Source organism: Danio rerio, chromosome 19 (genome assembly GCF_052040795.2).
Source record: "Danio rerio strain M-AB ecotype USA chromosome 19, GRCz13ab, whole genome shotgun sequence".
In the NCBI taxonomy this organism is placed as follows: Eukaryota; Metazoa; Chordata; class Actinopteri; order Cypriniformes; family Danionidae; genus Danio; species Danio rerio.
In genome coordinates this window covers 32,899,992-32,912,617 of record NC_141039.2, presented here as the reverse complement: position 1 = coordinate 32,912,617, position 12,626 = coordinate 32,899,992, and the positions used below count along the sequence as shown (strand labels likewise).

Here is a 12,626-nt window from a genome sequence, read left to right as displayed (position 1 = left end):
AGATTCGGCCAGATTTGGCCCATTTTAGATTCTTTTAAACACATGTAGGTGCTGATTGTCAATTAGACAATGCTTCTATGTTTTTTCTTGCTGTCAATTGTGGTAAAATGAACGGTAAAAGGTTTATGATAAACCGTTGTAAGTTTCAAACTTTAACTGAAGGCCCTGTGTGATGCGTGTGCACGCGAAGCGAAGTCAGATTTATCCTCTGAGTCAAATTTTGATACAAAGTTTGATGACTTTTGAGTCAAATTTTTGAGTTGAAATTTTGTTCTATGCTGATAAAACTTAATACAATCTTACATCAACACATGGCAAGCAACATGTTGATAATAACTATAGGTGGGCATAGATTATTATTTTATTTTTATCTGGATTAATTTTTTTGCCGAAGACATTCAGAATATAATATGTGTGCTACCCAAATAATAAGTCTTTGAGTACGGGTTTCTCAAGCCAGGTGGCGCATTACTCTCACCAGTCCTTAATCCGAATTTGCGTCTAATATCCCAGTTTGTCATGGGGGCATGAATGAAATGTTCATGAGTAAAAGTAAAACTGCCGAACTGCAGTTAAAGTCAGGCATCCTGCTGATTTGATTCAGACGAGCACTATTTTGTCAGACAGCTCACCGGTTAGGTACATATCCGCGCTAAAATATCAAGGTTAAAGTCATCATAGCTGACTTTAGAATAGACCCAGCTCCCAACCCAACTTTGAGAATGCACGAGGCAGGCTGTTCTGTACAATTACGTAACCTTAAATTTATCTGCCTAATTTTGATATCGGATCAATAACATTACAAATATAATTTATCGGCCGATAACGATATGGCCACTCATATATTTTGCATCCCTAATCAAATTATTTGCCTTACTCTGAAGACAGTAATATGATTAAGGTGTTTACATGAGTTGCTTAGTGAGTGTTCCTTTCATGTTCCCCTTATAAACGTTATAGTACCTAGCTCGATTAACGTCATTGTCACCATTCGACACTAGTCTACTCCTCCAATTTACGCAACAACAGTTTGTCTTCGTCATCACAACATATGTGATTTTGTGCTTTTCGTTTTTAATTTTGCTCAACTGCAAAAAGATAAAGCGAAAAGTACTACAAAACGGCAACTGTCTGTACAGCACTTCAATAATGCGACTAAAATAGGAATACTCCACAACCTAATTTGATTTCTGTTTAGTTGAATTATGACTTTAGTTTGATAAAGATAATTAAATCGCAGTTTACATGGAAGACTCTTAGTCGGAGTATTGTTTTAATCATATTAAAACAGAGTATTGGTGTCTATGTAAACGTGCTGATTGACGTAGCTAATATTTACCAAATAAATTTTGCATTTCAAAATGGGTTGTAATTTAGTGTTGCTTGCATGGATTGACGAGTGTCTATAATGTCATTTTTCTAGTGTACAATATCAGTCACCCTGTCTTTTGGGCACTTCTGTAGTTAAGGATCCTCTATTTGGAATATGAAAATGGGTCAGATTTGTTTTGTGTTCATAATTCTTGTATTACCTCTCAATGAAGCATGTGAAACATGACTGCGTGACACAATAGCTGCACAGCTGTCTTTTCTTTTCTTCAACTGTCAAAGCTATACAAGAAAGCAAAGTTTGCTGGCTGAACCTGTTCTGCATGTCAGACCTTTGAATTTAACAAGTTCTAGCAGGTTTAGCACTTGCTGTTCCTGTCTGGAGAGAGTTTTTGTGAAGTAATGGTGGTGGAAATCCAGGGTTTTGACAGGTGAAACGTTTTCAATATCTGATGTAATTCAAGCTGATTTTTAGCAAAGTCACTATGACAGTCTCAAGGAATTAAGTAATTTTAGAGTACATGATGTTACAAAAGTATGCATAGTTTGAAGGATACTAATCCAGACTTACTGCTGCATAACATTTAATGTGAACATGATGACATTAGCTTTAAACTTATTAAAGGTGCATTAGCTATTCAGTTCATATTTATAAAGGTCTCGTCATGCAAATTGTTTTTGAACTAAACATTTCATAGTTCATCAAAGGCAACCAAGGCCATGTGAACATATCTGTAGAGCATGCCAACATTTCTATTATCTTTGCTGCTTGTTTTAAACTTCGAGACATAACATTTCCTACATTGTAAACCCATACTGACGTCAATGGCACCTCAAATTGTGTGGGTTTTCAGGATAACTCTATTATGTTTCTTATGAAGTTTTTTTTTTTTTCTGTGAGTAGTAAAACTGATTAAACATAGCATGGGCTCTAGTTTGAGGACATAATAAAGTCTTATACAAGTTCCATAATATTACAGATATTTGGAGGTTGACTATTGCACTTAACTTTTTTAAGTTGAAACTCACTTGTGACCATAAAAAAAATCCAACCAAAATTCAGTTGAGAATTTGATCCATCAAATATACCCACTAACATAGAACAAATCAGATACAAGTGAAAGTAAATAATTTTTGTTTACATTTTTATTTTTATTTTTTATTTTATTTATGTCCTTCAGGGGTTTCTAAATCTTCTAAACTGTCCAGGATTCAGCTTTTGGTTTTGCTTTCTAAGTTCTCATCATTTATATTTTATGCCTGATTTACTTTCGCTTGGAGAGAGAAACATATAATTAATTATTTGATCTAAATGAATCTGATAAACTTTTCTGTTTACTCGGGATGAAATTACATGTAAACCATAGACTGTAAAAGATATGGACATAGTATCCATCACGTAGCCAGTAGGTTTCTGAAGAGCGCAAATGTATCTACAAGTATTTGTGGCCAGCTGTCGCACGTTTGTTCACACGTCATCGCACCCACTGGGGATGACCAAATAAGGGCAAAGAGGCGGAGCATCAGTGGAGCTACTAACGCCTGCTAGCATTCTGTTAGGCAGGCTTTTCTTTTGGAGAAACCATTAATATTTCATTACCTGCCCCTCATTTGTGTTCTGACCACATGTACTTGATTGAATAATATATCAATAGTGTTTAGTCTTAACAAGCACTGTTGTATTACATTAAGCCACTAAGCATTGTTCTTATGACTTTTTTTATAGGAGGAAAAGTACTTCCAAATACTTCAAATACAGTCTGTGTTAGTAAATGCAAGACTGTTTATAAAATCCAGGCATAAAACTGAGTTCAGCGACTAATCAGCCGGAATCAGCTGAGGTGGCGAGCAGCAAGATCTGTCACTCAAGTGGCCACACCATTAATCATGCGCACTGTGAAACTGGCCAGTTTAGCACTGCAGTCAGAGAATATCTGGATTTCCAGGAGCCAGCCCCCAAAAGCGAGTCAATGAATTGCAGTTTCAGTAAATTTTTATTCTTGTAATCATTATACTTTTTTGAGATTATTATTCCATAAATGTTTTTATTCCTTTGTCATTTATATCCTATATGCTGTGCTGTGTGTGTGCGTGTGTGTGCGTGCGTGTGCGTGTGTGTGTGTGTGTGTGTGTGTATATATATATATATATATATATATATATATATTTATTTTTTTTATTTTTTTTTTTATTTGATGTTGATATAGTACATATTTTATACATTTCTAACATGCTTTGGCAATACTGTACAAAATGTCAGCAGCAGATTTTACATGTCAGTGCCTGCACATGGCTCCTTAATAGAATAAAAGTTAAACAAATAGTGGAATTTTTAACAATTAGTTTTAACAGTCTTTAAAAATTGTTAATCACTTTTTTGTAGCATGTAGCATGTGCCCGTGAGTAAAAGGTGTGTTTCAATCTGGCTACCACCGCAGATTTATTGGTGGTCAGCTAAGAATATCAGTTACATAAAAATACCCTTGCAACACCTATTAGTAGCCTAGCAACTAAATAGAAACCCCCTGGCAAACCTATATGACAGCCTGTCAACTACTGAAAAAATCCCCATGCAACCCACAAAACACTAGTAATCGCACAGAATCCACCAAGACACTACTGATTGCTGGTTTACAGTCACACAGTGGAGCAGTGCCTGTCAGTGAATTTGGCAATCAGACTTTAGATATATGGTCCAACAGATCATGCTGTAATCATTTAATCTTGAACTAATCAGAACATCAGCAAACCCGTGATGCCGTCATTTGCGTTAGTCTGTATTTATCGATCCACTAACAATATTTGTTTAATAAGGTGATTAATTATTGATCGTTAGAGCTTTCACATGCTCTGTTGTGCTGGGCTATTGGCGGATGGACCGCACTGCGGTGTGTGTGTGTGTGTGTGTGGATGTGTGTGTGGATGTTGATGACACAGCAGTGTCTGGGGTTTGGCCGCTCTGGGTGTGGCTTTTACTGATTGATGGCCGACCGCCCAGTGCTTCATCCAGCCGATCACTCCCCTCACCTCCCCTCTCAGACGTCTTCGTCCTCAAAGTTGCCACACAAGCGCTTTTCTCCTTTTTCCTCACGTCATCCCACTGTCTTCCTCCCCCCAGTTCCTCTTCTTTATGTCTGCATCTACCGCCCTTCCGCCAACCCTCTCACCTTACTCAGAGAGCAGTCACAAGGCAGCAAGGTCAGATTCGGCCTGTCTCTCCTTTCCATTGCCACTCGCTCTATCTCGCACTGTCCTGTCAATAAACCCCCCTCCCCTCGTCTGTGTCCCTGTGACCGGTTGATCTCTCTTTCAGTTTTCTGAGTTGTATGGCGACTCATTTTTTACCCCCAGGGGCTGGTCTTCTAATGCACCCAGTGACCGCGTTTCCATCTAAAATTGAGTCCTTTTCAACCGTGGATGTGATTTCATCTTTCGAGTCTGGATGAAATGGATGTCTGTGTGATCTTTTACTCACTGGCCACTTCATTGGACATGCGTTTTAAGTACTGGGTTGAGTTTTGGACCTGCCATGCAGAGTGTCCTAACAACACACAACATGACTAGTTTTTATCGACAAGCTATTTGACTGTCTACACCAGACATAACATAAGCGTGTAAATACCAGCCATTCAGGATAATGCACTGCGCTTTCAATAAAATGTACTGGTTTTTGACCTAATTCATACATTTTAAACATTAGTAAATGTGCATGATGTTTTGTTTGTTCATATGTTGCTAGTTATTATTATTATTATTTTTAATTTAATAGGGCTGCACAGTTAATCAAAAAAAGATTGTGATCTTGATTCAGCCCAACACACAATCTTAATTCATCTTTTCTACGATTCAGCCAATTATATTTTTAAGGTCAGGAGAGAAGCGTAAAGCAAGTGTCACATACTATATTTATAAGGTGTAAATCTTAATGTAATGATGTATTTGCGGCTGCAAAATAACACACGTGCTGACGCACTGTTTGTTTACAACTGCTAGAGGATGTACTCGTGAAATTTTTTTTCTCTTTTTTTTTTTTAAAGTGCTGCGGCCATGACATGGGTCCAATCGGCAGTGAAAGTGAAACTGAAAGCTCACACATAATTTAATAGATCATATCGCATTTTAGAGTTATGATTACAACAAGCATTTAATATTTTTTCTTTCATATTGAACAATACTTAACAAATGGCAAACAGAATGGGATCAATGCACAGAAAATAAACGTTTTAAATCCAGTCACAAATAGGAAGAAAATCTCATTTATTTTTTTTACTTCAAGATACGATGAGATTGTTTATAGAAGATGCTGCATTGGTCACACGAGACTCACACAAACATTTACTTAAAGGAGAAGAACCACCAGAATTTCAATATTACAAAAGAAACTAAACTGTCAAACATATTGTTGTGGAATGCCCTAAGTTTAATATTATCAGCGATTTTTATCTGGACAGACTTTAAAATAAATATTTTTTTATTGTGAATCCTACTAAAATTGTAAAATTTTTATCAAAAATAAACCTTAAACTGTTTTAGATTTTTATCTTAGTATCATTATTATTAGTATTATTTATGTATTTTACCTTGTGTATTATTTATTGCTGTTGGTGACTTATTTGTTAGAATATTTTTTATAACTATAGAATAGTGGTATTCATAAAATGTGGTAAACTTGGAAGAGAAACTTGAAAAAACTTTTTTTTTTTTTTTTTTTTCTAGCCAAAAAAGTTGAAATGGCCGTAAACTCTTAAAAATTTTCTCTCTCTTTTTCTTTAAAGAGCCATGAAACCCCCTCGTTTCAGCTGGGTGTTTTCACACCTCTACTTTGGAAAAAGTCAGAAAAGTGGACGTGTCCAGCTCTGTTTAGGGGGGATTGTCGGAGGAACTAAAGTGGGAGGGTGTGGGAGTGTCTATTTGGGCACGCGCGAGTTTCAGAGTCAAAATACACACACAGGAGAAAGTGATGGTGTTTAACCTACATGGACATCTGTAGTCGAATTATTTGCCAAATTATTAAATGTTGGACTTTAACTGCAGTTTGGTTCTTTGATTCAGGGAATTCATTCATGCCCCTCGAGACAAACAAGATGTTTGATTCGAGGATCTGCTCTAAGCATGTATTTTTTATGCAATGTTTGATACCGCACGGCGAATGAGAGAAAAAAACCCTCCGCATTTCCCGGAAACTTAGATGCACACGGCAGGTAGCGTCAGAAAGCCGCGTGTGTTATTCCGGTCACTAAATGCGGTAAAAACCCTACACGAGGTTAAAGTTTGGTTGTGGTACTAACATGTTTACACTCAGTGCAATAGTTAACTTAGTTCGATACGAACAAACTGAATAAACAAAGAGCACTGGTCGCACACTTACCAAATCTGTAGAGACAGGACAATCACCAGCAACTAGAGCCGCGTCTTTATTAAGAGAAGACTATAAGCGAATCCGGATCTCAGCGTTTGCAGATGAGAACAGCTCTCAGATAAACAATAATCCTCCTTAGACACGTAAGTTATTGTTGTCGAGCGTCGCGTACACTGTTAATCCACACGTGACTCCAGATGAGCTCTCATAGAGAGAATGAAAACAAAACTTAGTGGCAGCCAACTTTAAAAGCAACACTTCACGCTTGTTTTGCCAACACAACGTGGCCTCTCTGCCGTCTAAACACGGTGACACTAATGAATATTAATGAAGTTGCACAATAGAGCGCGCTGATTGGTTTGAACCAAGCCTTATTTATGCATTAATGCATCACACTGTAAGACGTAATAAGACACACTCTGGCACAGACGCCCAGTCTGCACGCTGGAATACAAGCTATTATCTCATGACCGTGACGCAGCTTCAAAAATTCGTTTCAAACCGGAAGTACGAATTTGCTTGAAATAACGCAAAAACAACCAATTTACACTTTTTAGTGAAATATAGGTGTCCTAATAGTGTTTTTAGCAGTGTGGGACACATATACAACTGTCATCAGCTCAAAAAATGTGTTTTGGTGTTTCGTGACCCTTTAAATCCAACACAGTGTTGTGCATGAAAATAAATGTTTACTGGGTCAGTATATCTACTCCAGCAACTGTCAACTGTCTCATTTTATTAGTGAAAAAAGTGGTCTAATATTGTTGTCAATTACAAGCATATGTTGCAAACATAATAACTAAACTTTAAAATTATGAATAGTTGTATTCTGATATCATCACTTTACTGTGAATTAACAACCAGGACAAATTTAAAGTCTTCAAGTTAAACATTCCATGTCTATGCAAAATGTAGAAATTTATCCAACAGTAGACCTACAAATAGGCCTGATATTATTGTTGTTTTACCATATGTCTGAGAAATAATAACAATAGTAGCCTACTCATAATAACCTTTATTTTACATCTAGTGAATTGTGAGTATGACAATTTTTTGTTTGCTTAAAATCAAGATCATGATCCTCATTTTAGACAGAATCGTGCAGCCCTAGAATCTAAGTAAACTTTTTATTTTCCGCTTTCAATATGGCAATAAATGTCCCATAAAATGGTATTCAAACTGGTCACATGAGACTGAGAGTTTGTCATTATCATAGTAGTTTATGCTTTTGTTTCAGCCACGGCATTGGAGAAATTGCCATTTCTAAAACAGAAAAATTTGTGTGATGGATGGTTTGAACATTATAGACTCATTATTATAAATATATTATTATCAACTCCTTATAGTATGTAAAAGATGCATTTTATAACTTATTACAGTGTCTTGTATAGTTAGGACACAGTGATGGTTGTTTTGTCGCATAGATTCAGCAAGATGTTGGAAACCATTATTCAAATATTGTGATCTATATTACATTATTACATTTACGACCTGCAATTGAGGAGACATTCAGTGAGTGTGTTTACATGGACACCAATAATTCGATTTTAATGCAATTAAGACAAAACTTTGATTAAGAGTCTACCATGTAAACAGCGATAATTGATAATTTAATCAGATTAAGGTCATAATCGAAGAGAAATCAAATCAAGACATTTGGAGTATGCTGATTTTAGTTGCATTATTAAGTGCAGTACAGGCATGTAAACACCTTAATCGAACTTTTACCCTCATGTAGGAGTTTTCGCCACATTTTTGGGACAGGATAGTCCGCGCACACACACACACACACACACACACACACACACATGGCTGTTTGACACTCTTTACACCTAGCAAGTCAGTGCAGACCACAGGCGCCTGCATCGTAAAATGCTGAGTTTTTTTTCTTTTTTCCATTTAAGCATGCGGTATGAACTTCCATTAAAACAACACTCTTCCAGCAGTTAATAGTTGCATCCAATAGTCTGTCACAGGGTTCATGCATGAAATGTTCCTGAATGAAAGTGAGTGTGCCAAACTGCAATTAAAATCGAAAATCAAATCAAAAATGAAACCCGAAATTACACAAAAAAACTGGAATGTGGATAGTGTGGTGACGAAATGACGTTAATTGAATTGTGTTATAACATGTTAATTGGCATCATGAAAGGAACATTCAAAAAGCAACTCATGTAAACACCTTAATCTTATTATTGTTTTAATTAAATCAAGGCAAATAATCTATATACGTAAACGTAGTCAGTGATTCAACAATAGTCAATACACACAAGAAGTGCTAATTATACAAAGGAACTGTTAGTGCTGAGAGAATGAAGTGCTAGAGTAAGGCTTTTTTATTGAGAGAACAGTGTGTCTACAGGTAGGCATTGGCTGGTGTAAAATTCAGATGGTATGATAACCTTGGATAAAAATACTGTTTTTAAATGTCTGGGTAAACATCAGCAACTTTTTTTTCTCCTTTGAACACATATATTTTATTTTAAGAAACATTTCAAGTCTTTTGGACCACTTTTGATGTGGAGGGCCCTTTTCAGCGGGGAGATACTGTTGCCATAAACTAAATAAAATAGTCAAAAAAAACTTGTTTTAAAAATACAAAGTTTTGTATTTTTGACTTTTCCAAATTGTGGTAAACCTTAAAAATGGTTATCATCCCATGCCGATCTCAGGTGGTTTGTCAGGCACACTCAGAATTGATATTGTTTTGAGGTTGTTGTTTGGTGAGGTAGAGGAGAGAAGAGAGGGTCTTGGTTTTGTTCACAGAGGTTCAGATGATCACGGAAGAGGTTTTTAGTTGTTATTAACATGACAGCATTACATAGTTACCACTAGTTTGTTGGCTGCAAATCACACACTGCAAATGCACAGTATGAATCTCTGATCCAGAACATTCTAAAGATGCGCAGTTGAATTGAGATCTGGTGACTGTGGAGGTCATTCGAGTGTACGGAACTCGTTGTGTTCAAGAAACCAGTTTGAGATCATTTTTAACTTCTTAATTTGAATTAGTCCTTTAACTTTAATTTCAAGTTTCCTGCTGGAAGAAGCGATCACAAGATGAGTTCACTGTGGTCATAAAGAAATAAACACAACTAATTCTTAGATAGGCAGTTGCATTTAAATCCATTGAGACGAGGCCCAAAGGATCAGTGTCAATGCTAAATTTTGATCCTTCCATTTGAGTGCCACAGTAGAAATTTAGAAACATCAGCTGTTTCCCTGTCTAATGATGCCCATTTTGATTTATTTTATTATTTTTATTTTTAGCTAAATTGTAGTCATTTTGTTTGTGTAGTTATTTTTGGCTGCAAGGAGCATCACAGGTGTGTCCAGAGATGCTATTCTGTAGACCTCAGTTGTAACAAGTGGTAATGAGTTACTGTTGCCTTTTCATCAGCTCAAAAAGATTTAGATGAACACTATGGTGTTGATTGTAAATGGTGGGTTTTGGAACAGTGCAATGAAGTAACTTTATTTGGTGCGTTTCTCACTTTTTTTGATTTTCTTTTGGCATGAATGACCAGTAAATAACACTAACAGTGGCAACCCAGAACATTCAGCATTGTGGTGCTGTTTTTCAAAGGCAAAAGCTGCTATTCAATAATTTCAGTAAAAATCTAATACTGTCCTTCAACTTTTACTTGTGTAATGATGATAATTTGCAGTATATAAGGAATCAGTTTTTTTTTCTCTTTATTTTCAGTCAGAACTATCAACACGGCATATTCCAGTCTATTGGTTTTAAAGAGTTTCACGAGTACCTTACAACGAGTGAGAACATCAGTCAGGAAGAACGTGATAAACTGATGAATAAGGGTAAGGATTTATTCACCTTTTAATTCTGCTCTTTGTTTTCAAACTAAACAGCTGTTGCTTCAGGCCTTGAGAATGAACCTAGCGAGATTGTTGATGTTCTGGGAAATTGTTTCTGCGTGAGAACAGTTATGAAAGCTTTCCTAACTTCACACAAAAGGGAGCAAACAGAATCACAGACAGTCTTTCTGAAAGCATTCTCATGGTCGCCATAGCAGTTCTTTTGTAACAGTGAAGCAAATCAGTCCTTGAACAAACTCAACACATTTGAAGCAAGAACATTTAGTCCAGTAGTGATAAAAGTGTTATGGTTTTAATATACAAAGTCTATTGTGTGTCTTTGATTTATTCTCATTAGCCAGTTGCTTCTAGAGACAACACGGGAAAGCGATCACAAATTGAGGAGCGGGGAAGGGAGGGGGGGTGGAGCGACAACGCGGGGAAGCCTTCACAAACTGAGGAGCGATCACAAACAAAGCGGCGAGAGCGTCAAAGTAGCCAAAAGTCATTCATTTTCAATGAGAAACAGCGGCGAGAAGGAGTGCGTCTTCTCCGGTGTGGGCGTCGAGGAATTAAAATCAAGTTAACTTTATAGTAAGAGCTATGGCGCGGTTCGGCGGCAAGCAATCAGAATGAAGTAGTCCACCGCTTGAGAGGTGTTCAGAGAACACAGACCTGTGAACTTTGGTTCCGACAGTTGTTCCCAAAATTTTGAATATTGCAGTTGCCGGATTTACAATTATTAAAAATCGCGACGACACGGGGCCCCCTAATCACGTGGGGCCCCCCCCGTGGTGCGTGCCCTGCTGGCCCGTCCGCTACGCCACTGCCAATTACCTTAGACAGACGTAATCTGAGAATGTAACCGAAAACAAACAGGAAGTGCATTTTCAGATTTCAGTTGAAGATTACAAGGGCTAACAATTTTTGTTTTTCTTATTGACGTGCACAGATAAATTGTTCTACACAAAACTACCAATGTAAGCTAACAAAATCTTATATGGTTGGTTTTGATTTCATTTGCACTGTGTCATGAAATATTAGGGATTTGTGTCATTTAAAATTTTTTTTGTACAGTTATTTTTTGTTCTTGTACTTTTTTGTGTTAACCTCTTAAGGCTTTTTTTTTTACATGCATTGTTTTTTATTTCTCTTTGCTATTTGGGCTTATTGAAACCTAATTAGAATAAAACCTAAGTATCATCTTTTTATATGATGTTCTTTAAAAGAAAAAATATGTCCAAATATGTGGACTCGTGGTCCGAATTGACATAAAACACTTTTTTGTGCATATATAACTATACATTTTTTAACATGTTTTGACTATCAGAGTAAAAACAAGCTATAGAGGTTAAGCTATATTTTACTGTCATTTTGTTCCTTTCCTACAGCTATTTTTAGACCCCAGGATGTAGAGGTCTACGTGGGATTGTTTTTTTAATCCCTCTTCCGCGGGGTATTATTCCGCATTCGACCGCCTCTGCAGTATATTCTTTAATTCTATAGTATTTGCTCACCTGCTGCCCGCTTAGAGTCATTTTCTACCCGACCTGACTCTTTCCTCTAAATTTAGATCTGATTTCCAAAATCTCAAGTTTAAATTGGGTACTACCAAAAGAGAGAAATGCTTGATGTGGGTTTCCTAACAGCAAACTGATTCTTTTCTTAAGCTAGCCGAATGTCCTTCATGAACTGCGCATCTTCACTTTGCTCTGCCATGGTAAAGCCAGCTCTGAGGACCGTTATGCAGATGATGCTTGCACAGACTGTGTGAATAAAATGCACGTGCAGAAGGCACTAGTCCATCCGTTCATCATGTATAACAGTCATAAGCACTGTCTGTACCAGTGCTCAATAAGAATGAGGAAACCACAGATATGCTGTTCCGAAATAACGTCTGGACTTGGGAAGGCTATATTGTTAGACTACCCACTCCTGCTGAAATTACACCAGAGTTAATGATCGCTACTGCATTTAATTTATTCCCACACCATGAAAAATCTGATTGGGTTCTGCGGCTCCTTCGGTACAGCCATGGGAATGCAGATCTCTACCAGGATGTATCTGTTAAAATACTGTCTGTGGATGCTTTTGGTCTGCTTAGTGCTTAACTAGTTCTTCC

At 36.9% G+C, this 12,626-nt stretch overlaps 1 protein-coding gene across 2 annotated transcripts in view; it reads left to right on the top strand.

Annotated features, from left to right (window-relative positions):
- trit1 (tRNA isopentenyltransferase 1) overlaps positions 1–12,626 on the top strand; it is a 70,494-nt gene that overhangs the window by 39,319 nt on the left and 18,549 nt on the right. For both annotated transcript variants that reach the window (NM_001044774.2, XM_087294412.1), the window contains exon 7: positions 10,395–10,507. In NM_001044774.2, coding sequence (NP_001038239.2) covers positions 10,395–10,507 — 113 coding nt within the window. The remainder of the gene's footprint in view (positions 1–10,394; positions 10,508–12,626) is intronic.